The following is a 26,614-nucleotide window of genomic DNA, read 5'->3' on the forward strand; positions in this document are numbered from 1 at the left end:
TCACTGCTGCGGAGCCCATAACGCCAAGCAAACCCCTCAACATCATGGAGACTCGAACCTCCTTTAGTTAGTCAACCAATCCGGCCTTCATGATATTCCTTCTTCTGACTTCACCATGGAAAAAAAAGTCACATGATGTCAATACAGAATAGAGCTCCGCGTCACTCCCTCCGGAACCAAACGATCGGAATAAAAACATGGGTGCGCGTGATCGAATACCACCCGATCCAGCAAACTCCAGGCAAAAGAGCACTGTTCCATTCGTCGGCGGAGCTTTCCGGAACTCATCTCTCCAGCCAGATCAAGGCAAACTGACCTCCTGTAGATCTTCATCTTTGCTTGCGAGAAACCCGAAGACCGCCACAAAAAACAAAGCAAGACCAGCAGCCCCCACGCCGCCAGTCCCTCCTGCCGGATCACCAGGGAAGTGAACGGCGGCGCGGATCATGCACTGCTGAACCTTCACCAGGGGTGGAGGCCGCCACCGCTCCACCGAATCCTTCATGGCTACCGACGGAGAGCATCAGGCCCCGGCCAAGTAGCCATGCCGCCCAGTTTCCTCCACCGGCGCTTCATCACCTCCCATGAAACGCCACCGTGGAAACCCTCTCCTCCCCCTTGTTGTTCGACGGAAGGGGCGCCGCCACCGCCATCATGGCCGGGGCCGGGGCCGAGGCTGTGGCCGAGGCCGAGGCCGAGGCTGGAGCCGGGGCCAAGGCCAGAGACGGGGCCGGGACCGAGGCCGGCAGCAGCGGTAGCTGAGGTGTGGCGGTCCTGGGGCGGCTGCTCGGAGCGGGACGGGCAGATCCTCCGCCACCACCGCCCGGGAGGAGGGCGGGAGAGGAGGAGGCGGCGGCTATGTCAGGAGAGGAGAGCCTAGCAGCCACCCAAAGGATATCCATGTCTGGGGACTGAACAAAACTGTGCATGCGTCATCCGTGACGATATGGGCAGCAAATCCAAATAGTAGACGAAACAAGATGTAACTGTCGATTATCATACAGAATGCTACTGAATTGGTGCATTTACTTGGTTACTAAATTTTGGCACTAAAATTTCTTTTGTATAATTGGATCACATCACAGCTAAATGATTCGTGCTCCCCCATCATCGAGTTGGCTAGCTAGCCGAGGATGCAGGCCTTGAACGTGTCCATGTGCGCCGGGTCGATCGACACGGACACCTGCACCTCGCCGTCGTGCCTTCCGCCGACGAGCACCATCTCGCCGTCGTGGTTCATGGACACAAGCTCCACGCGCGCGGGCTTCCCGAACCCGAAATCGGCGACGTCGTAGGCCCGGAACCGTGGGCTCGCCGCCACGTTGGTCATCCGGTGGAACGGCAGCCGCATCATGGTGTGGATCCACCCCTTGCCCATCCCGGCCAGCGGCGCTGCCTCCATCGCCGCCACCGCTTCCTGCACCGCCCGCGCCGCGCGGAGGATTCCCGCCTCGCCGAGGAGGTCCGACGCGTCGGCGCAGCTCGCCATGCACACGCGCACGCAGTTGCCGAGATAGGCCTCGCTGACGGGCGGGTCGAGTCGCGTGCGCAGGTCGGCGAGGAACATGAGGTACGTGTCGTCCCCGGCGCCGAGCCCCTTGGAGCGGACGAACGCCGTCCAGCTCAGCGCCGCCAGCGCCACGAACGTGGACACCGGCTTCGCCTTGCTGCTGGCCGCGTCGTGGCCGCCTCCAGCGGTGGCAGCCTCGGCCGATGCGAGGTCGTCAATGCGCCGCCTCAGCGATTTGATGTCATCGGTGTCGAGGTAGAACGTCCGGCGCGCCCGGAGGAACCGCTGGCTGAAGTCGTAATCCCCTCTCACCTGTAAATGATCACGATGCATTGATGCCATTGCTTGCTTGTCTACGACTGTGCATGTCAGCATGGGCATGGAAGTATGGAACTAAAACTTGTTCCGTGCAATGCAGCGTCATTTTGGATGAGGACATATGGTTAGCATGGCGCAACAGACTGCAATTTTTTTGGTCGACGTAAGTTGGCGAAGCTGCGTACACGATGCTACGAGTGTGCGTGCTGTGCAGTGTTGACAATAGACCTACATGCATGGGATTAGTACTTACCGTGGGGAGATTTGGTGCGACGGTCCGGAGCATCTCGCGGCCGAGCTCGTCGCCGTTGGGGTATGCGACGGCCTCACGGCCGTAGTGTGGCGGGCCGAGAGCCTTGGTGACCGGCGAGCCCTCGCGGGAGGCGGATGCCCAGGCCTCCATGAACCGCCAGACGGCTCGTCCGTCGGCGACGGCGTGGTGCACGGACAGGCCGATCGCCAGGCCGGCGCCGAGACGAGTGGCCTGCACGCACAGCACAGGCGCCGGGAGCACCCGCGCGTCGAGCTCCGGCACGAGGCCCAGGAACGCCGGGATGTCGTGCTCCTCATCGCCCGCAAGTCGGCGCACGTCGACGTCCGCCTCGGCCTCGACGAAGGCGACCCCGGCGTCGGAGCAGTCCACGAAGACGTCCCCGGTCTCCGCCACGTACTCGAGCCGACCCGACAGGGGAAGGTAGTGCGCCAGCGTGTCCGCGAGCGCGCGCTTCAGCCGGTCGACCACCGCCGGGAACCCTTGGTCGCCGCCGCCGTCCTCGACGAGCTCGTAAAGGAACACCCGCTGGATCGGCGGCAGCATGACCCACGGCGAGTCGAAGAAGGACAGCTTCAGGCGCAGCCCCGCGTGCTGCCCCTCGCCTAGTGCCGACGGCGCGACGCGGGAAACGGCGAGCACCCGCACGGCGGAAGCCTGCGCGGCGACGTCGGTGTTGGCCTCGCCCATCCTGTATGACGCGGTCACACCGGCGGTGGTGGATGTCTTTCTGCGCAGGAAGAAGCTGCGATACAAACAAAACTGAATTGCTTGTTTGCGCCAGCAGCCCAGGCCACTATGCTTTGCAACCGCTTCCGACTTATATGCGATGATGGGAATACGTCTTCTCGCGCAACAAGAACAAGAACCGTACGATGTCGCAACTGTGGTCACCGGTGGGTAAACGAGTTCCCGCCCATCCCAAAATTGAGTTTGCATTGTAAAAAATCTCAGTCAACTTGAATTTGAGATGGATGGTTAATCCAATCTAAACTAGTATGTGTTCCCCCTCCTTTAACCCCATGCCCCAATTCCATGGTCTGAAAGTTCGATCATGTCACACACGAGGCTCGCATCGCTCCCACGGGGCGGCGACTGCAAATCTCCCCGCCGCGACCGGAGAAAGCCGGCGATGGCGGGCTCTCATCTCCGAACATGACGGGCGACAGCGGGCCTCCTCCTCCTCTCGTGGGGGGGGCGGCTGTGGTGGCGGCTTCAGACTTCTTCTGCGACCTTGGTGATCATTGTGGCCGCAAGTAAGGCTGGACGTACGGGCCGAGTTTTTGGCTCGGCCCGAGCTTTTCGCGGCTCGGCCCGAGTTGAGCTCGGCCCGTGAAAAAGCCAAACCGAGCCGAGCCCATTTTTCTGGACCGCTGCGAGCTTTCGGCTCGCCAGGTTCGGCCCGAGCCAGCCCGTTAGCTCGCGTCTTTTTTTTTTTTGCAAAATCTGAGAAGGCCAAAGGTGGTATTGGGCTGATTTGTGGCCTGTGAGGAGAGGAAGCCACATGGTAGGTCACGCGAGGCTGCTCATTCCATCGTTTCTCCCATCGCATCCCACAGAGACTCCACGCGCGCCGCCGCTCTGATGCCGCCGCCGCCGCTCTGATGCCGCCGCCGCCACTCTAATCTCGCCGCCGCCAGCTGGCTTGCCATCTGCCTCGTGCCCCACCGTCCCACCGTCTCACCCGACCTCTCCATGCCCGCGCTGCACCGTCCACCACGCCATGGAACCAGGTGCCGGCGGTGAAGAAGAAGACCAGCTCCCGTGCCCAGTCCAGCTCGGAGGAGAAAGCGCCGGCTCGCTGCGCACATCGCCGCTACCGGTCGAACGGCGGGCGGTGACAAGCCATCCTCGTCCAGGCAATCAGCAACGTCTATCTATGTTGTTAATTGTTGAATCTTTCAAGCAAAATTGCTTGTCCAGTATTTTATTAGATACACTGCGCAGTTTCATTGGGAAATTTAGATGCATGCTTGCTCAATTTGATGGAGAAATTGTTCAAATCTTGCAAAAAAAGGGCCATGAACTGCTAGTACATCATCTCTCTTGTGTCAGCTGATCAGCTCGCGAGCCAGTTCGAGCTGGACCGAGTTTCTGGTAAGCTCGGGCCGAGCCTACTTTTCCGGCTCGTTGGAAAAACGAGCCAGCCCGAGCCGAGCTGATTTTCAGCGAGCCAAAGCATGGCTCGGACCGAGCCCAGCTCGAGCTGGCTCGTGTCCAGCCTTAGCCGCAAGGGAGGCAGGATGCCTGCTTCGGGGATATCGATATGGCCCAATGCCCCATCTTCGCGGGGCGCGGGTGGTGGTAACGATGCCCATTGAGATCTTCGGTCTGGTGATGCGACGTGGGAACCTGCCCATCTTCTTAATAAAGAAGGAGGTCATTGGGTTCTTCTCACGTCAAGACAGTGTTATGCTTGATTCCGGTTCTCATTGATCTGGTCGATGACAAGTTCCGGAAGGCTCCCCTAACGATCTTCATTGGGCGCATGATGTATGTAGATTGTTGAATCATATAGGATTTAGTCGTATGCACCCATATTTCTGGCCGTGGAGGGAGCGACACGAAAGCTTCGCTATCCATTGTCATCATGGAACATGATGGCTTTCGATTCAGATGGAGAAGAAAGTGGCGGAGAATGTCAATGCGGATATGGTCTAGGGTCTAGTAATTGCAGGCATAGTCTTCGTGGTGATGGATACTTTGCGTCATGTATCTTGACTTGCAGCAGCGACATCGGCAAATGGGGGCCACAACATCTGAGGAGTAGAGGGTCCTATCATTTAGGGTGAAAATTCAAGGTGTGACCTTAATTGATTGTGCCTGGCAATGTCTTAGTCGTTGAAGGCTTTATTTTGAGAGAGCGGATTTGGTCGAGGGTGAAAATCCAATGCCTATCTTTAATTGCTTCTGTCTAGCCTTCATTATTTGTGTCTAGCAATGGTATTGTTAAAATTGTGAGCACAAACTTCGGGTGTTGTCTTCAATGGTTTAGGTTGCAGCTACAAAATTTTAATCATTATAGCGGGACTTCCATTTTTTTCTTTTAGTATTAGGGTTGTAGGTATCAATAATGTCTTCGGGATATTTCGTTGTTGTACAGGCTGATATATATCTTGGCGATATTAATTATCCCCTTTCGTTGTTGTCCTTATTTTTATAATATTTAGGTATTTCATGTTTCAAATTTAAATCTCGTTTGGAAATCTTACTCGGGTATCAATTATCTGCGGTATCCAAGTCTTTGGTCGGAGCCGAACTGAAGTGAGATTTGTCCACGTGTACGACATCCTGAAGGCGGCAGATGCCTACATGCACAGCTACGTTCGACCGCCCGTCCAGCACTGTCTACTTGGAAGCTACGAGCTGGTTCATCTCCATCGCCATTTGCCGGAGAGAACAAGAGATGACTTGCTGGAAGACGACTTGTTTCGATAAGGACAACATCGACAGCCTGGATAATTAGAAGGAACCTGCCATCGGTGGACAAATGTGTATGTAGTACCACTAGTGGAAAACGGGGCAATAGGCCCGGTCCATTTGGGCCTTTAGACCCGGTTCCCGAACCGGGACCAACTAGGCGGGACTAAAGGGGGTACCCTTTAGTCCCGGTTCAAAGGTAAACCGGGCCTAAAGGCCTCAACACGTGGTGCGACCAGGGAGCTCGCGCTGGAAGGGCTTTGGTCCCGGTTCGTGGTACGAACCGGGCCTATGTTTCTCTGCCGCGGCTAAAGGGTTCCCCAGGCTGACACGGCCTAGCGCGCCCTGCGGGTGGACCCTTTGGACCCGGTTTGTATGACAAACCGGGTCCAAAGGCCGCTACAGGACAGGCGCCAGCGAGTGGGGTCGTCCCAGGCAGAAACGAACCGGGTCCAATGGGGGCATTGGACCCGGTTTGGTTCAGCAGTGGGTCATTTGCTTGGGACCAAAGGCCTCTTCTCCACTAGTGTACCTCTTGGTGTATCTAGTCTAGATTTAGATTGAGTGACGCCGGAGATCGGGAGATGGTTGGCTGATGCGGTGCATTGGTCAGGGATGATGTCAAGGTCAGGAATGGACAAAGACTAGTCCAAGTGTCCAACATTTCGCCTCTTGCCACCGATCGTTGTATACGTGCATCGTTTTCTTGTGAGCGGTGTTCTACCATGCACAATGCACCTAGAGAGATCGTCAGTAGTCCAACATAGCTTTATGCATTCACCGTTCAGCTTGGTTTAGGGATCCATGCTGCAAAAGCTAGTTTTTTTTCGCAAACCATGTTTTGTACCATATACTGTATAAACTGTTTATATACTCCTTTTTTTGTATTGTGTTAGGCACGCACGCTGTTGTTGGTGTGTCCATCACGGCATGCATCACCCGAAGTGTCAACTGTCCCGTCCATTTCCAAAAAAACAAACATGCATTTGAATATATTTTTGAGATTTGAAAAATATATATCATATTTCTCAACCGTTTCAACAGTGGGGATCATGGGAGCTTCAAAAAGAATTTCAGAATATGTTCAATTATCAAAAAGAAATTAAACAAATTCTGAAATTCTTATTCGGATTGTGGACATGGTAAAACTGTATTAAAAGCTATATATGATACGATGCTGGAGTTGTTTTAAAACTGTATTAAAAGCTATACATGGTAAATACTTGCATTTGTCAAATTTTTATCGACCTTTTGGGTGCCATTGTCACATATATTCCAAAAGTTCATTGTGTTTCATGGAGACGGCATTGACTTTAAGGATTTGCAATTTCTCGGCTAGTTGATCAAGAACTTGATTATTGCTCTGTTAACTGTGCAACCATATGCCCTAGAAGTAATCGTAGTGATGATTATATTTTGTTGTATTCATAAGTTATCGTAATGTTCAAATTGTATTGATTGGCAATTACGTCAAGTGTTTGTGAAACTCTTTACTTTTATGATTTTCTAAAGTTGTCCCTAATCAGAGTTCGTGTGAGGAGACATGTGAATATTAGACTAGCACATCGATTGAATGATGACTATGTTTTGCAAGTCATGGACATGGAGATGTCAAATCAATGATGTGGGCACATGTTATGAATATGGGGTTTTACTGACCCAACACGAGACATGTCAATTATACTTGCAGCTCTCTCTCTACACAATTTATACGCTTTGTCTTTAGACTTAAGATTGTTGTATGTAGTTGAGACGTGAATCAACTTACTTAGGGGCTATCAAACGCTATACTGTGGCATGTTATTATAAAGATAGCTTTCGGGTTTCTCTTGAAGCATGTTGGGAGTTATGGTCAATCAAGATGGGATTTGCCCTATCTTCATGAGAGAGGTATCTCTAGGCCCGTCGAGTGATCTAATCCAGAAAGACATGGCCGTGCTCCATAAGTTCAATATTTAACCTAGCAAGGGATTCTAAATCACAGCATCGAGAGTGGTTAGCTTGGAGCTAACTGAATATCGTGAGGCAAACGGAAATGCATGAACAAAACATTGTGATGGTTCATTCGATAAGATATTCATACACGGTTAGGAGTTGGCACATCTTGCTAGAGGCCTCTACCAACTATTGTGCGAGTAGAGGTACCCGTGTCATGTCTATGCGCATGTGCATCTATATGGTTACACACTTAAGGTGTTGTGTACGACGGATTTGATCCTCATTAGACCATACTTAGGGTACTAATGGGCCTCAAGAGTTGGAGCCCAACAGGGATGCCTATATAAGAGATGGTGGGGCGAGGTGATTAGGGTTGAACCACTCCACCTATCAATCACTCATGTCACCACCGAAGTTGCACGTGCAGACCTAGCAGTCCTGCGGTAACACGCGTTATCCCCAACACACTTGTCTAGTACGCCGGGGTAAGTTTTTCTAAAAAAAAAAGCCTCACGGGGCACTTTTACAAGCAGCCCCTACATTCAAAATATGAAAGCAATCGAGTCTATTTTGGTGTTTTGCACAGATATGGATCTTGAAGCCTAGGAGGAGCTCGAGGCGGCATGTCGGTTGCATGGTTGTCGGAGCTCGAGGCCGAGGAGGAGCTCGGTGCGGCGTGGTCGTCGGAGCTTGAGGTCGAGGAGGAGCTCAAAGCCGAGGAGGATCTCGAGGCCAAGCGGGAGGAGCACGAGGCGGCGGCTCTTGGTCGGTGGATCTCGAGGCGTTGTGGTCGGGGTTTGTAGTTTCACTTGACTACTCTCTCATAAATTATGGTAGACATCAAATAACTTACATAATGACATATATGTCATAAAATATTTGTATAGAGTTTGATTAACATTCATATGGGCATCATGTCCTACTATTAAGATGATGCAACACATCTTACTTATACTACTCAAGAAAGGGAAAACTCCAAGTTATCTAGATTTAATGCAAATAATAGTATAGCTTTAAGAATTTTGACATGATGTTTAGATATCAAATATACCACCATGAACAAAGGGAGAATCATCCATTCCTGTCACTAGATGGTTGTGGCACATGCATTTACTTTCTCCCTAGTCAGGTAACAAAAGGAAAAGTAAGAAATCATAGCGGATTTCAGATTTATGTCACTTCTAATAACCAATACCATGTTTTTTCATCTAATGCACATGTTCTTTCACACACGCCCTTGCATAAAATTTTGATCAAGACAAGTAATTAAGAACGGGATATTAATATGCATCTATTCATACGTCAACCTCATAATAATGAATGCAACCTCACACGTCATATCATAAAATCAACATCCACCATAGAAATTACATAAATATGTCCATGATCATATTGGGGAGCTCACATGGATCTAATACAATCATAGTACAAGAGAGATAGATGAAGCTAGTTTCACAAACCCATAGTCTAGGGGTGGACTACTCGATCCCTTCTCAACTTGGAGGCGCTGACGATGATGTTGGAGAGGTTGAAGATGCAACTAGGGATTGACTCTGACGGTGTTTTCCCTCCAATCTATGCTGGTTCTAGCTCTGTTTCATGGTTTTCTGTATCATCTGTAGTTTTAGGTCAAGACGAAAATTCTGAGATGAAGGCGGATGGTTGCGGACGCTCGAGGCCCAATTTGGACCAGGTGGCATGGTCCCACATGCTTACCACGCCACATGGGCCATTTTTTTCCTTCTTGGCTTCCCTCTGCTGCTCTAAACTCCAGGGGTCTTCTACTTCGATAAAAACAAATGCTCTAGAAAAATCCTTGTCCAGTTTGACTCTATATCATACCCTAAAACTTTACGCAAACATGTGTTTTCCGTCGTTGATGGCTCCCAAGTGCAGAAGATCAATTGTAGTACTTTTCAATAAGAAAGGTTGTTAAACCCACAAGGAGCTGAAGGTATTGGTTAGCAAAATTGACAAGAAAGCGATAATAATAAAGTAGCAGTTTTGGTGTTCTTTTGGTGTATAGTTTGCAGTAAAAATAAAGTGTAGTAAGTAAATAATAAATAAGTAAATGCTCTCGATGAGAGAAAATCCCAATCTTGAGGACGGCATGGATTTACTAGCATGTGAGTTCTAGACAACATGGTAAATATTTTGTCAAGCTTTATTCAATTAGGGGCAGAGCCTAAGTTAGGTGCAGCCATAGATATGTGCAAACACATCCCTTATGATGGGTCATAGAGCCATTTTCATGTGCAAGTATAGGAATCATTAAGACACGAATGTGCCACCATAGCCATAAGATCATTGGTCCCCGACTTAAACCCCTCTAATGCAACTAATGGTATTGGAAAATGGTTTTTGTCAGTCCGTCCCTTCCAACACTTATGCATTACATTAAGCGCGGCCCTATAAGCCCATATATGTGAAGTAATATGCAGTCAACGTTCGCATAAAACCATCATAGAACAACAAAAAAGATAGAAACTTGACCCATCTCATTGCACATCATATAGAATCATAGACATATCACCCCATGCCCTCAGGAACGTGGAGAACTACTCACAAGTGTCAAACATGATATGGATCATAGGCATAATGATTACAGCACAATCTGGATATATAATCTTCCCACCAAATAATGACAAAATACCAATCACAAACATGCAATAGCACTAGAAACAGTATCCGGGGTTCAATTCAACACAAACTATGAGGGGGATGACATTGACCTCGTAGATCAAGATGTGATGATGGTGCTAATGAAGATGTTGATGGAGATGCCTCCTCCCAAGCCAAGGAGGAGTGGGGATATCGATGGCGTTGATTTCCCCTTCACCGGAGGCATTGGTGCAGCGGGATGTGCCCTCTCCCGTAGTAGGAGATAACTTTCGCCTCCACCACCGCCTCAATAAATCTCAGAAAAATATGGCTTAGGCTTTTAGGCGAAACAAAGCTTCTGGTATAAATGGGGGGGGCGTGACGATGCCCGGGGCACAACCGACCTCGGGTGGCGCGCCCGGACATGTAGGGCGTGCAACCTGGGTTCGTTTGGCCCTCGTGGCTCCCCTCGCGTACTTCTTTCTCTCACGGTCCTTCTTCGGGTGAAAAACTGATCAGGTGTTTTTTTTCTTCGATTTTTAGTGATCCATAAAGTCCCGAAACAAATAAAATATGAAAAAGAAGGTTTTCTGCCTCCCAGGAATTAAATACCAATGAATGGGACTTTGTAGGAAAATCCCGGAAATCGACTAAAAATGCATAGGAAATGATGTATGATGGCAAATAACAATGAAAAATAAACATATATGTAGCAATAATAATGATGCAAAATGCACGTATCAGTCGTGCAGAATTATAAACCAAATAAAGGGGATAATTGTAAAATCCTCAAAAATCAATGCAAAATATATTTATAACAGCTAATAACATGCAACAAAAAGTTTGGAATATATGACAATAAAGAACAATTTTCACGTAGCATTTTACATGCATCAACAACCCGAAGCTTAACTTATTCTCGTCCCCCATCATAGAAGTGATAAAACTAACATAAACTTTGGAGTTTGTTGTTAATAGATACATATAAATTCATAATCATTATTTCACAATGTCATATGGTCGATGATCAGAACAATAATAGCAAGTAACTATAACATAGTATTTCAATGACATTAACTTCGTGAATGTAAAACAATAAGTTGAGCTTGCTTAGTAATACATGCACAAAGTAATATGGACCACTAAGCAAACTCGAGAACACGTGCAAGGTGTGAGTGTTTAACATAAGCAACTTCACGATTAAATGAATTGTTCCTAAATTTGGTCTTTAGAACAAAATTGATTCAAGAGAAATTGAAATAAATAACAAGATAGTAATAAAATAAAATTTTGGGATATTTAGCTCATGTCAACGGTTTATCACGAGTGTGGGATCCTTTTCTACCCCTATCATAAGCATCTTTTCATTTTTTTGGTGGAACTTGGACTTCGAAACTTTTGAATTTTTATGCAACATGAAACTTGTAACTTTGGAGCATTGGAACTTTGTTACTTTCAACTTTGCACCTGTCTTTACCATCCTTTTCGGAGGAATTTGCCCTCATCTTTTATGTGCGTCATTCTATTCTTGTTGACTGCCAAAACCCACCGGCGGGCAGCGGCCTTGTCAACACTGTAGAGCCGGGGGGAGCCTAGAGCTGCGGCTGGCTGAGACCCCTCCGAGCGACGGCCCGCAATGCTCTTCTGGTCACACGCGGCGTTGCGAAGTGCAAGGGCGTGCCACCTGACCTATACCTGGTCGGGAAGGTGATGAGGGTGCCTCGCTTAGTTTCTGCAGGGCATACATGTAAACGTTAAATACGAGCCTCGATCGGCTCTCGGGTTATCCCGTGAATCGGCTCAAAGAGCCGATCCACCCATGATCCGTACGGGGTGCACGAATACTTGGTGGTCCTGCTTGATCAAGATGAAGCTAATGAGATCTACGACGATTTAGGGTTTTCACCGCATAACCGGATCATCCTACTCCAGAGTTGGGCCTTGCGGCCACGCACGGTGCTCGTAAGCCGATCCTAAACAAGGCCAGAAAACCAACATGAATTTGATCCTAGGAACATCCCGTTTAGGACTTGCGAACGCCACCCTACGTGCCACCGGAACCTCCCCCCCATTGTAAGGCCAAACTATTGCAGATATTAAACTAATCCTTGTAGAACAAGGAGCAATCGTAACGGATCAGATCTACTAAATAATGATCAAGCGGGTGCCGCCCCACACCTAAGATAGGCGTGAGGGCGGCTAGATATGCAAGGGTTGCACTACGTAAGCATGCTTAAACGAAGAACAATGCTAACCCTAACACATCTAATGATAACTACGTTGCTCGCCATCAAAAGCGCTTCGAGTACGAGCAACGCATGAACAACGTGGGGCTTGTGCTGCCTAGATCGCAAGATGCGATCTAGGCAGCATGTCGCTTACCCGATAGAAACCCTCGAGATGAAGGAGTTGGCGATGCGCCGAGATTGGTTTGTTTTTGGGGTTGAACGTGAGTTGTTGTTTATTCCATAAACCCTAGGTACATATTTATAGTCCAGCGGACTCTCTAATGCGGGCGTGCACCAAACCGTGCACGAGATAAACTCTAACTTCTAAATCGATACACAATCTATTATGCTAAGATACACGGGCTAACTAGCCCAAATTCTCCGTGCAAGGCCGCCTCCTAGATCTTCCATATATAATCTTCCAAGCCCATCTTGATCGCGGCCCACCTCCTGATCGCGGTTAAATCCTGGTGATAACACATGCCCCCCTGGTTTTGGAAATAACATTTCCAAAATCATTATGCTTTCCCTTCGAAGGGTCATGTCGTGGCAGAGCAGAGCCGTTACAGCATCCGTCATCATTATGCCCTGTCTTCTCAGCTTCTCTAAAAATTCTGACAGGTTTAGCATCGATCCCTTGGAAGCTGTAATGGCATTAAACCTTCACCAGATTTCTCATTATTTTAACCGTGCCGACTGGTTAGCTTTCTTTATCCTCTATTCCATCCCAGCTATCGGCACCAAAAAACCCTCTCCTCCTGTAGCGATGTCTTCCTCTTCCTCTTCCTTCTCAAAACTCTTCCCCCAATCTTCGCCGAAGAAGAAGAACGAGGACAGCCTCCACCCCACAGTGAATCCCTTCTCCTCCGACAAGGAGGAGAAAGAAGGAGAAGCAGCAAAGGCCAAGGCCGCCAAGCTCCCGCCGAAGAAACGCCCCCGCATGTGGGCGGACAGCGAGGACGAAGACGATGACGAAGAGGAAGAGGAGGAGGATGACTCCTCCTCCTCCATCGGGTATCCGCCAACCAAGCGCTTCCGCTCCTGGGCGGACAGCGAGGATGATGATGATGACGAGGAGGAAGAAGCTCCGGCCAAGGGCTGGGGCAGCAGCGACGAGGAGCTCCCTGGGAGCAGCGCCGACGACGTCGACGGCGGCGATGACGAGGACAGCGACGACTAGTAGTATAGGACTAGTAGTAGCAGTGCACTAGGCACCGGATCCCTCTTTTGAGAGCCATCGGCTCTTTCTTGTAAAGCCGCTCCTTGGAATTAATGAAATTGTTCTTTCCATTCATCCTTTAATCGCTCCAATTTCATTCCCTCCGTTTGTCATGCTAAGACCGATAGCAACGCGTCGGACTTCTTTCCTTTCCTTGCGGCAACAGCACAGTCCAAGCCCTGTACTAGACGACGGCTTTTCCTTCCCAGTTCCTCCCTGAGACGACCATGATGCAGCCGCAGCCGAGGTGACCCTAATCGGCTCTTAAAAACAGGGCACCTTCCAGGCTTGTTGCCCCCGAGTCTCAGCCAAGGCAAAGCAGAGCTGTATGGACCTAGGCTCGATCATGTCTGAGGGAGCTCCTTATGCCGAGCTAGCCGATTTAAACATACATCGGCTTCCCAAAGCAAAGAGCCCTCAAGGTGAGCTGCCCCCCGAGTTTCTTCAGTTCCTGCCGGCCAGATAGGCTCCTTTCCTTTGATGGACCTGATGCAATCCATCCTTGACCTGATCCGCACGCCCATGCTGCTCCTGACATTGTCCTTGAAGAAATCTCCCTTGAGTCGATGGCCATGCATCGGCTTTCATGTCCTTAAGTCGATGCCTGCTGCATCGGCTGTGTTCGAAAATTTTCGAATTTTCATTTTTATTACGGCCGACCTGTGCATCGGCCCCCATATTCCAATACCCATCAACAAAAGATGAGATACTTCTGTTGCATATCCTCGTATTTTCATATTCCTAGGTGCCCCCCCGAGCCGATTCTGTCAAGAAAATTGATGGTATCGGCTCTGTTGGATAACATGTTGAACCCAGGCAGAAAGGTAGGTGAGGATAATTTTGGCCGATTGCTGGAATCGGCCTCCACTTTGCTTGCTCGTTGAAGGTTTTGTAAGTTCCCTTCATAAATTTTTTGGGGCTGATCACAAGGATCAGCCTCTCCTGGTTTGCTCATTGGTTTGATCTTGCTACTTGGTCAGGCTGGATGAAACCAACCCAACCTCTGACTTGATGCGCTTGCTATCGTCCACCTTGAGTGCTCCGTAGAGTCGTGGAGGGCTAAGCTCGTCGGCAAGACGAGTACCATGTTTGTGCCAGCCGATGTCTCATCATCGGCTTTCCTCTGTTTGGGGCGCCACTCCATTTTCCGTGGACGACCCTCTTCATCCAGGGTTCGCTGAACCTTTGCAGCCAGATCAGGCCGTGCCTTCCTTAGCGTATGCAGGTACATCCTCTCGGCTTCCTCTAGGCCGCGCAATCGCTGAACCCTGCGCTTTTGGGAACGGCTGAGTCCGTCAGGGCACCACCTTGGCCGGTGGTACCTGTCTTCTTCCACTTCTCCCTCGTCTTCTGAATCTTCAAGATCTGCCCAACGAGGTGACTCAGCGCGTTTGCTTTGTGGCGGGAGAGGCCCTAGGCGCTCGAACACAGACACGTTGGCTGCCTCCTTCTTTTTCTGGTTGCATTCTGGGCAATTGCCGATTGTGGGCAATCGGCTCATTCCTGAATCCCAGCAGTGCCTGAAGAAAGGGCAGTCCCAGTGTCTGGCGTTGTCATCTTGCTCCCCTGATGCTTCCGTGGCACAGCGCTCGTGCTCCTCCTCATCGCGATTCTGCCGACGATATCTTCTGGCTTCTCTAGCCAGACGATCTTCTCTATCATCGTAATTGGACCGTCGGCGTTGGTCATACTGACTAACATATTTGTTGAGGAGGTGATCAGAGAGGGGTCGCCGATATCTTATATTCTTCACCTCTCCCTCTGTGACATAGCGCTTGCCATCATGATGGAGCCGATCGCGTGGAGCGGCCTCCTCTGTGTCCTTGCTATGAGAGCAGCTGCCCTCATCTCCATCTTTGCCAGAGTGGTTTCCAGGTCCTACCATGTTGATGCTGAACGAGGGACCCGGCTGGCAACCTTCAGGGTAGATGATTTCTACCATGTTAACGGCGGGGAAGGGTTGGGTGTCGACCTTCATGGCGTACTGGTTGAAAATTAGCCGCCCCTTCTCTATCGCCGCTTGGATGTGCTGACGCCACACCCGGCAGTCGTTGGTGGCATGGGAAAGCGAGTTGTGGAATTTGCGGTACGGCTTTCCGTTTAGCTCTTTCGCCGTGGGGAACTTGAGACCTTCAGGAATCGTCAAGCTGTTTCTCCTTGAGCGAGGAGGTCGAAGATTTGTTCAGTCTTGGTTATGTCAAAATCAAATCCCCTGGGCGGCCCTGGTGGCTTTACCCATTTGCAGGCCACGGGGGTTCCCCCCTGAGTCCACTCAGCCACTGCTATCTCTTGGCCTCCCGCAGGCACTTCATCCTCTTCCGTATCTACCATAACTACTGCACGCTTGAACTTGTCTTGGTACAGGTCGGGGTGGCGCTGTTCATATGCTGATAGTTTCTCAACCATGTGCGCCAGCGAGGGATAATCTGCTTGGGAGGCCATGTCCTTGAGCTGTGTTGCAAGGCCTGCTACTGCCAACTCGATTGCTTCCTTTTCAGTTATACGAACCGAATAACATCGGTTCCTAAGATTCCTGAAGCGCTGGATGTATTCTGTCACCGTTTCCCCGCGCTTCTGACGTAGTTGTGCTAGATCGGCAATGCCAGACTCGGAAGCTTCTGAATGGTATTGCATATGGAACTGTTCTTCCAATTACTTCCAAGACTGGATGGAGTTCGCTGGCAGAGAAGTGTACCATCCAAAAGCCGATCCCGTGAGGGACTGTGAAAAGAGCCTCAGGCGTAGCTGATCCGACACTGAAGCCGGTCCTAGTTGAGCCAAATATCGGCTGATGTGCTCGATGGAGCTGGAGCCATCTGATCCACTGAATTTGGAGAAGTCAGGGAGCCGATATTTAGGTGGCAGCGGGATCATCTCGTAATCGTCAGGGTACGGCTTGGAATAGCCGACTGCCCTTCTTTTCGGCATCATGCCGAACTGGTCTCTCAGTATGGTACCGATCTGATCCGCTGTGCTGGCCGTAGGAGTTGCACTCTGAAGATTCGCCGGGGTGGCGTACTTGGCCTGCCATGTTTGCTTTTCCAGCTCTGAGCCAACTGCAGGAGCTGGGCTCGGGAGTTTCGTCGGTGTGGCGTATTTAGTTAGCCACGTCTGCTCTGTCGCCGACGTTCCTCCTGTCTTCGCCGGAGTCCCCGATGTTGTGGCCTGGTTTGTGAGTGCCCGGTCACCACAATCCGGCACATACATGCACGCGTATCCATGAGGGATCTCCTTAGGCGCCTCCATTAAGAACTGGTAGTCACCGGGGTCGCCACCAATTCCGAAGACGAGGAATGCCGGTGTAGTCGGCACTTCGGCAGAGTGCTGCCAACGCAAATGGCAGCGGTGGACGGGACTGGAATGGCAACTCTCCTTGATGAGTCCCGAGAGCTGGTCCTGACGGCGAGTACTGGTGGCTCATGATCTCCTGGATCACGCGCAGAGCGACACGCTCCAGCACGTTGACCAAGTTCTCAGAGTGGCGGTGTAGCGAGTGAGCCACCAGGTAGTTGATCTCCTGCCGCGGACCCACGGTGCGTTCCTCCGACGAGGTAGAGAGGTCTATCCCATCGAGTGCACCTTCGGTGAGAACCCCTTCCATCCGATGCCACCGGAACGGGTTCTCCGAAAAGAGCCGATGAGGTCGGCTTCGAGGGTAGCCTTGATCTCGTTGTATTGCTTCTTGAGGTCGTCGGGCGGATCCTCGTAGGTGACCGGCGTGCCGTCCGCCATCTCGGATGTAGATGGCGATGTGGTTGATGTAGACGATTGTCCCACCGGCGTGCCGAGAATGTGTTGACTGCCAAAACCCACCGGCGGGCAGCGGCCTTGTCAACACCGTAGAGCCGGGGGAGCCTAGAGCTGCGGCTGGCTGAGACCCCTCCGAGCGACGGCCCGCAATGCTCTTCCGGTCACACGCGGCGTTGCGAAGTGCAAGGGCGTGCCACCTGACCTATACCTGGTCAGGAAGGTGATGAGGGTGCCTCGCTTAGTTTCCTGCAGGGCATACATGTAAACGTTAAATACGAGCCTCGATCGGCTCTCAGGTTATCCTGTGAATCGGCTCAAAGAGCCGATCCACCCATGATCCGTACGGGGTGCACGAATACTTGGTGGTCCTGCTTGATCAAGATGAAGCTAATGAGATCTACGACGATTTAGGGTTTTCACCGCATAACCGGATCATCCTACTCCAGGTTGGGCCTTGCGGCCACGCACGGTGCTCGTAAGCCGATCCTAAACAAGGCCAGAAAACCAACATGAAGTTGATCCTAGGAACATCCCGTTTAGGACTTGCGAACGCCACCCTACGTGCCACCGGAACCTCCCCCCCATTGTAAGGCCAAACTATTGCAGATATTAAACTAATCCTTGTAGAACAAGGAGCAATCGTAACGGATCAGATCTACTAAATAATGATCAAGCGGGGTGCCGCCCCCACACCTAAGATAGGCGTGAGGGCGGCTAGATATGCAAGGGTTGCACTACGTAAGCATGCTTAAACGAAGAACAATGCTAACCCTAACACATCTAATGATAACTACGTTGCTCGCCATCAAAAGCGCTTCGATACGAGCAACGCATGAACAACGTGGGGCTTGTGCTGCCTAGATCGCAAGATGCGATCTAGGCAGCATGTCGCTACCCGATAGAAACCCTCGAGATGAAGGAGTTGGCGATGCGCCGAGATTGGTTTGTTTTTGGGGTTGAACGTGAGTTGTTGTTTATTCCATAAACCCTAGGTACATATTTATAGTCCAGCGGACTCTCTAATGCGGGCGTGCACCAAACCGTGCACGAGATAAACTCTAACTTCTAAATCGATACACAATCTATTATGCTAAGATACACGGGCTAACTAGCCCAAATTCTCCGTGCAAGGCCGCCTCCTAGATCTTCCATATATAATCTTCCAAGCCCATCTTGATCGCGGCCCACCTCCTGATCGCGGTTAAATCCTGGTGATAACAATTCTATCCTACAGGGGTGGTTGTGCAATCAAGTTCGTGGAAAACCCCACAACCTACTACCCCTTGAGCTTTGAGAATACAAAAAGGAAGTTATTTGAAGTATTCAAGGATAGCACATGCCGAACATAGGTAGATATAGTGGACACGGATATAAATAAACTTGGGTTAAAGGAGTTTAGAATACAAGAACCGCTTGTTTTTGTGAAAGGCTGGAAAGGGGAGAATTAGACTACTAAGAAAAAGCATGCAAAAGTGTCCATAGTACTACTCATTTAATAAGTTAAAAATAAGCTTAAAGAAATGTCTTCATGATGAGAATGAGATCTACCACTATGCATAACACATATACTACCATTAATCTTAACAAAGAACAATATAGCAAAGTGTAACAACATGCATAAAAAATTTCATAGCTATTTTTCCCTTAACCCTTTATTTTTATTGTTTCCAAACTAAAGGTTTTTTATTCCAGTAGCTCATTTGTAATTATAGAACTTATCTACAGGTGGTGATCCATTAATTTAAAAGTAAAATTGCATAACAAACATAAAAACTAGATTAAGATGCTCCAAGTTGATGGCTATGAAAAACACCATCATTATCCTTGTTTAAACCTGATATTAGTCAAGTAATTGATGAAATATCTCCCTCAACTTTACACTAGTGATTAATTATTTCAAAGATGTGAAAATCCTTTCTTTTCTTTCTACGTGTGTTGATGAGGACATCCCATCCATTGATACAACCAATGTACCTACAACCAAACAAATACAAGGACTGATCACTCGAGCCAGTGCCAAACAACTTAACTACCAGGTACTTTCGTTTCTTGGAACTATTCCTCACATACATGAGAATATGATGATGCCTAAATCAGATGTGTTTGTTACTCTTAGGAATGATGGACCTAGCATGGACGATAGGGACAAGCATTGGAGCATGATCGTACGTGGAGATGGCAGCAAGCATCTGAGGATTGAAGAGGACGCAACAAGTGGAGATTTCAGAACTTTGAAGCCACCATAATGATGATTCAAGACTTGGATGAAATACACAAGATTATACTTCATAATTTTGTCCATAGCATAATATGGTGCTGCGTCACCTTCAGTTTTAGGCTAGGCCCATGTTATTTTCGCAGGAATTAAGTCAAACACCGTTTAGAGTCCGTATTGGAGGGGGAAAGGCTTTTTAGGGTTTTTTGGCCACCATACCTAGGTTGGCCGAAACCCCACCTTTTCCTCCTTTAAATACCCCCATAGCCGTCACTTTTATACTCGGATTTTGTTTAGACTAAAAGTTAGCCATTGATGCAACTCTCGTGTACTTCTTTTGAGGCCAACACCTAGAATAAGACCGACTATTCCGAATCACACCTTTTCAATAAAACTTTCATATTTATCCGCAATATTCTGGTTGCATTATTAGTTCTTACTTGTTCTTGATTTCAGGTAGGAATTAAGACCTTTTAATCAGGCTAATCGTGCATCCGCAAGATCAGTAACTCCCAGAGATTATCGTAGCGATTGCATTGGCGCACGAGCTTTGTACGTGTAGTCGGATCGTCAAACATGAACTCCACCAACAAATCGATCTATCCTCGTCTCATCGAAAGATCAGCCACCTTTGCCCTATCAAGTGGTATCAGATTTCAGGTTGCTCGGTGAGATTTTACAGTTTTTCTAGTGTAGATTGCATCTTCCTTCATACCCATAAACCACGAAAAAGCCCAAATACGGTTATGGTTTTAGATCATATCGCCCCGTAAACCACCCCGAGCGTCTGCATTGTCTTTTCAGTTTTGCATAGTTCAATCTGTGTCTGCATCTTCGTGTCGGGTTGCTGGTCTTAGCGTCTAGTTCCTTTAGAGTTTTGAGTTCTAGTCATAGTAGTCACGCCGCCACCGCATGCTCGCACCGCTCGCAGATCACCACCGCCATACACCCACCATATACTTTCGTCACTGCTATATACACCCACCATATACTTCCACCACCGCCATACACACCCACCATATAATTCCGCCACCGCCATATACACCCACCATATACTTCCGCCACCGTCATATACTCTGCCATATACCATGTTTCCTACCGTGACACCGATTCTTGTTGTTTCTCTACCGCGATAGAGTCCGAGTAGAATTAGGTTTTCCTGTTTTCCTGTAGCTGTTTCCTTCTAAATTCTCCCGTGCTGTAATAAAAAAATTCCTTGAGTTCAATTTCGGTCGTAGGCAAAGATTGTGAAGGAGAGCAAAAAAAAGTCTGGAACTGCCTCCGAAAAAAAATTCTGGCTACACTGTTTTTCGACTTTGGGGATCACTTTTCTCCACTGGCCATTATAGCGACATTTTTTTGCGCCTGCGTGCTTTCCGGAGCACTCTTTAGAAATTTCGACAATTTTTTTTCTCAGGCTATACTATTTTTAGACCTCGGGAATCAATTTGAGACACTCAACACCATAGTGATTTTTGGCATCTCGGTTTGCCACCTCATCGCCACCTCATCGGTACCTCATCGTTGCTCGTTGATTGTGTGCCGCGCCGTGACATTGTTAGTTTTCTAGGCTCGCGTCTCTAGTATGGTCTAGTCTAGGACCAGCACAGTACCGTTATTGAGTATACTTTCATTATTGCATTTTTGTTTTGACAATTGCTATTTTTGCTACCATATTAGCCTTCCTACAACTCCACATATTGTCTTCACGTGCTATGTGTCGACACCTGGTAATCGCTTGGTGCAATATTTGGGGAGAGGCTGATCCTTATTGTTTGCCATATCGCCTTCCTCATGTTTGGTAAGAAATTGTAAGAGCTTTGTATTTTTCTTGATAAATTGCGCATGATCCACCATATTCCGTAGTTTGTAGGCATATACATTTGTTATTTTTGAGTACTAATCATGACATGAACTGTGACGGACGCTGTTGACCCAGATAAGATAACGAGTGCGGAGCTGCATGCCCACTTCACCCAGCTTTTGGTGGGCCATGCACACGACATGCATTCGCGCCTCGGTGACGTTGATTACAAGCTCACCGACGCCATGGAGAAAATCGAGGTCCTCGAGGAAGCTTTCAACACCAAGCTCGATGCCAAGTTCCAGGAGGTTTTGGCCAGGTTACCACAGCCTCACGGCAACGCACGACGCGCACGCCGCATTCCTCGTGCGGATCTTCTTGCGGGTGTCGTCGCCGCTGCACTAGCCGCGCCTGAAGCGGTCTCCGATGAATGATACAAGGATTATGAAGGGGAGGATCAGCTTGCAGATGAAAACGAGCTTGACGGCGAGGAGGTACATCAATCTCCACCTGGTCATCCACGATAATACAACCGCAACGCTCGTCCACCTCCACGACCGGTACGTGATGATGATCATGTTGCAAAACTTAAATTGAATATTCCGCCATTTGAGGGTAGATATAATCCTGATGCATACCTTACTTTGGAATTGGATGTAGAACAACGCTTTGCATATTTAAGATATCATGATTATTTGCGTGTTAGTGTTGCTACTTGTGAGTTCATAGATTTTGCATCTATTTGGTGGTCTGAATATTGTAGAGTACATCATGCTAATATTTCTACTTCCTGGATTGGTCTAAAACTTGTCATGCGTACTCGTTTTGTTCCTCCAAGTTATCAACATGATTTTCTTAAGAAATTGTCTCGTTTTGAACAAGGTAAAATTTTGTAGAAGACTATTACCAAGAATTGCAAACGGGCATGATTCGTTGTGGTATTGTAGAGGATAATGAAGCTATGCTTGCACATTTCTTTGATGGTTTAAACAAAGAGATTCAGCATATTTTGGATTATAAAGAGTACAACACCATCACTCATTTATTTCATCTTGCTTGCAAAGCTGAACGTGAAGTGCAAGATCGTCAACCACCATGGCGAAGAGCTAATATTTCCGCAGGTCGTACATCATCATGGTCTTCGCGACAATCGGACCCGCCCACTCGTGGAGCTACACCAGCACCTACTACCTCCAAGTACACCGCGCCTGCATCACGAGCGTCACTTGCTGCTACTCCACCACCATCTGCTGGTCCTTCTCGGAGTTCATCTTCGATGGCCTCCACGGGGAAGACGCGTGATGTTCAATGTCGCAAATGTTTGGGATTTGGTCACATCAAAAGAGAATGCAGAACCAAATGTGTGATGTTGGTGCGTGAAGATGGAGAATATGATTCTGCAGGTGACTTTGATGAGGATAGATTGGCCCTTATTGCTGCACGTGATGGAGCCAATTCTGATTCTAAAAGAGAGATGGAGTTAATGGGAGCTGAAACTGCTGATCAATACAAGATCTTAGTTGCACAACGTGTGTTGAGTGTGCAATTGAGCAAAGCTGAGTATGATCAACGCCACAATCTATTTCAAACAAGAGGCATTGTGAAATATCGAGCTATACAGATCATCATTGATGGAGGGAGTTGTAATAGTCTGGCTAGCGTTGACATGGTGGAGAAGCTTTCTCTACCTACAAGATAACTTCCACATCCATATTAGATTCAATGGTTTGAGACTTCTCGTAAGCTCAAGATAACAAGAACTACACGTGTGCGTTTTACTATTGGTACATATTCTGATTCTGTTGATTGTGATGTTGTACCTATGCAAGCTTGTTCTTTGTTACTTGTTAGACCTTGGCAATTTGATATAGAACCTGTTCATAATAGTAAAACTAATCATTATTTTCTTATGCATAATGGAAAGAAAATTGGTCTCAAACCTATGACTCCTGAAGATATTTTAAAAGATGATCTTGCTAGAGCTAGTAGATTAAAAAACGAGGAGAAACATAAGAGTGAATATCAGATTGTTGTTGCAGATTTTGTACCACATAAGAATGCTTATAAATCTTATTCTAATCATGCTACCAAAATTCATTTCAAGAATCCTTGTTTGCTTGCTAGCAAATATGATATTTCTGAACTTGATGTGCACCATTACTCAATGTTATGCTATTATTTGCAAAGAAGTTTTGATTTCATTTGAGGGTATGCCTCCTTCTTTGCGACCTGCGGTTGCTAACCTTTTGCAGAAATTCATGGACGTGTTCCCTCAAGATGTTCCATCTGGATTACCACCTATTTGTGGGATAGAACACCAAATTGACTTCATTCCAGGAGCTTTGCTGCCCAACCGTGCGCCATATCGCACCAATCCTGAAGAGACCAAAGAGATTCAACAACAAATTCAGGTTCTCCAAGATAAAGGTTACATTCGTGAGTCGCTTAGCCCATGTGTTATTCCTATTATTTTGGTACCTAAGAAAGATGGTTGTTCGCACATGTGTACTAATTGTAGAGCTATTAATAATGTCACCATTCAATATCGTCACCCTATACCGCGTTTGGATGATATGCTTGATGAGTTGAGTGATTCTATTATGTTCTCTAAAGTTGATTTGCGTAGTGGTTACCACTAGATTCGTATGCAATTAGGAGATGAATGGAAAACAACGTTGAAAACTAAGTTTGGCTTATATGAGTGGTTAGTAATGCCTCTTGGTTTAACTAATGCTCCTAGTACTTTCATGAGACTGATGAACGAAGTTTTGCGTGCTTTTATTGGACGATTTGTGGTGGTATACTTTGATGATATTCTCATACAAAGATTTGTGGTTGAAATCTTTGGAGAATCATTTAGATCATTTACGTGATGTTTTCAATGCTTTACGTGATGCACGTTTGTATGGTAATTTTGAGAAGTGCACCTTTTGCACCAATCGAGTTGCGTTTATTGGCTATGTTGTTATTGCGCAAGGTATTAAAGTTGATCCAGCCAAGATTGAAGCAATTGAGAATTATCCGCCTCACACAAGTGAGGAGTTTTTTGGTCTCGCTGGTTTTTATAGACGCTTTGTGAAAGATTTTGGATCCATTGCTGCGTCGCTGAATAAGCTTAAAAAGAAGGATGTGCCCTTTGTGTGGGGCGATGAAAGATAAGTTAACGCATGCTCGTTTGCTCCAACTTTCTGATTTTAATAAGACTTTTGAGCTTGAATGTGACGCTAGTGTAATTGGTTTGGGAGGTATGTTATTACAAGAGGGCAAACCCGTTGCATATTTTAGTAAAAAAATTAGTGGGCCTAGTTTGAACTATTCTACTTATGATAAAGAATTATATACGTTGGTTCGGAGATTAGAAACTTGGCAACACTATTTGTGGCCTAAAGAATTTGTTATACATTTTGATCATGAATCTTTGAAGCATATTCGTAGTCAAGCTAAGTTGAATCGTCGCCATGCAAAGTGGGTTGAACTTATTGAATCTTTCCCTATGTTATAAAACACAAAAAGGTAAAGATAATAATATTGATGATGCTTTGGCGTGCCATTATAATATGCTATCTCAATTTTGCTTCAATTTTTGGGATTAGAAACTATAAAGGAACAATATTTGCTTGATGCTGATTTTAAAGATGTGGTTGTTGAATTGTAGAGATGATAGAACATGGAACAAATTCGTCTTCAATGATCGATTTGTGTTCCATGCTAACAAGCTATGCATCCCGAATAGTTTTGTTTGTCTTTTGTTGTTGCAAGAGGCGCATAGAGGAAGATTGATGGGTCATTTTGTTGTGAAAAAGATGGAGGATGTACTTGTTGCACATTTCTTTTGGCCAGTATGCGTCGAGATATTGATAGATTTGTGGCTCGCTGCACTACATGTCAAAAAGCTAAGTCTCGACTTAATCCACATGGTTTATATATGCCTCTTCATGTTCCTAGTGTACTTTGGTAGGATATTTCTATGGATTTCGTTTTGGGATTGCCTCGTACACAGAAGGGGAGGAATAGTATTTTTGTTTTTGTGGATCGGTTATCTAAGATGGCACATTTTATTCCTTGTCGCAAGATTGATGATGCTATGCATGTTGATGATTTGTTCTTCCGTGAAATTGTTCGTTTACATGGTGTGCAAAATACTATTGTTTCTGACCATGATACTAAGTTTTTTAGCCACTTTTGGAGATGTTTATGGGCTAAGTTGGGGACTAAATTGATGTTTAGTACTACATGTCATCCCCAAACTGATGGACAAACTGAAGTAGTAAATATAACATTGTCTACTATGTTGCGGGCTGTTTTAAAGAAGAACTTATAATTGTGGGAAGAATGTTTACCTCATATTGAATTTCCTTACAATCGTTCGCTGCATTCTACCACTAAGATGTGCCCTTTTGAGATTTTGTATGGTTTTATTCCTCGTGCACCTATTAATTTATTTCTATAACCATCTTCGGTCCAAAATAATTTAGATGTTACATAACGTGTTGATGATATTACAATTGCATGAGACTAATAGAGACAACATAGAACGCATGTATGCTAAGTATAAAATTGTTGGAGATGGAGGAAGAAAGCATGTTGTTTTTGATGTTGGTGATTTTGTTTGGTTGCATTTGCGCAAAGATCGTTTTCCTGATTTGTGCAAGTCTAAGTTAATTCCACGCGATGCTGGTCCTTTTAATGTGTTAGAGAAAATCAATGATAATGCATATAAACTTGAGCTACCTGCAAATTTTGGTACGGTTAGTCCTACATTTAACATTGCAGATTTGAAGCCTTACTTTGGTGAGGAACATGAGATTGCATCGAGGACGACTTCAATTCAAGAAGGGGAGCATGATGAGGACATCCCATCTATTGATACAACCGCTATACCTACATCCAAACAAATACAAGGACCGATCACTCGAGCTCGTGCTAAACAACTTAACTATCAGGTACTTTCGTTTTTGGAACTATTCCTCACATACATGAGAATATGATGCTTCCTAAATCATATGTGTTTTTTACTCTTAGGATTGATGGACCTAGAATGGACGAGAGGGACATGCATTGGAGCATGATCGTATATGGAGATGGCAGCAAGCATGTGAGGATTGAAGAGGATGCCACAAGTGGAGATTTCAGAACTTTGAAGCCACCCAAATGACAATTCAAGACTTGGATGAAATACACAAGATTATACTTCATAATTTCATCCATAGCATAATATGGTGTTGCGTCACCTTTAGTTTTGGGCCATGCCCATGTTATTTTTGCAGGAATTAAGTTAGACACCATTTTGAGTCCGTATTAGAGGGAGAAAGGCTTTCTTGGGTTTTTCGGCCACCATAC

The 26,614-nt window shown here is 47.2% G+C and overlaps 1 protein-coding gene across 1 annotated transcript; it reads right to left on the minus strand.

The window, feature by feature from the left end:
- Positions 1 to 947: 947 nt before the first annotated feature.
- Positions 948 to 2,877, minus strand: LOC124682987 (phenolic glucoside malonyltransferase 2-like). Its single transcript, XM_047217577.1, has 2 exons — positions 2,082 to 2,877; positions 948 to 1,822 (listed from the first exon to the last, which is right to left on the minus strand). The coding sequence occupies exons 1-2, from the start codon at positions 2,787 to 2,789 to the stop codon at positions 1,124 to 1,126; spliced, it is 1,407 nt and encodes a 468-aa protein (XP_047073533.1). The 5' UTR covers positions 2,790 to 2,877; the 3' UTR covers positions 948 to 1,123.
- Between the last annotated feature and the right edge of the window lie 23,737 nt (positions 2,878 to 26,614).

Source organism: Lolium rigidum, chromosome 1 (assembly GCF_022539505.1).
Source record: "Lolium rigidum isolate FL_2022 chromosome 1, APGP_CSIRO_Lrig_0.1, whole genome shotgun sequence".
NCBI classification, from domain to species: Eukaryota; Viridiplantae; Streptophyta; class Magnoliopsida; order Poales; family Poaceae; genus Lolium; species Lolium rigidum.

Excerpts from the sequence above, each read along its gene's own strand:
- LOC124682987 (XM_047217577.1), bottom strand. The coding sequence starts at position 2,789 with ATGGGCGAGGCCAACACCGACGTCGCCGCGCAGGCTTCCGCCGTGCGG. Across the intron at positions 1,823-2,081 it reads TCGCACCAAATCTCCCCACG|GTGAGAGGGGATTACGACTT; the intron begins GTAAGTACTAAT and ends GATCATTTACAG.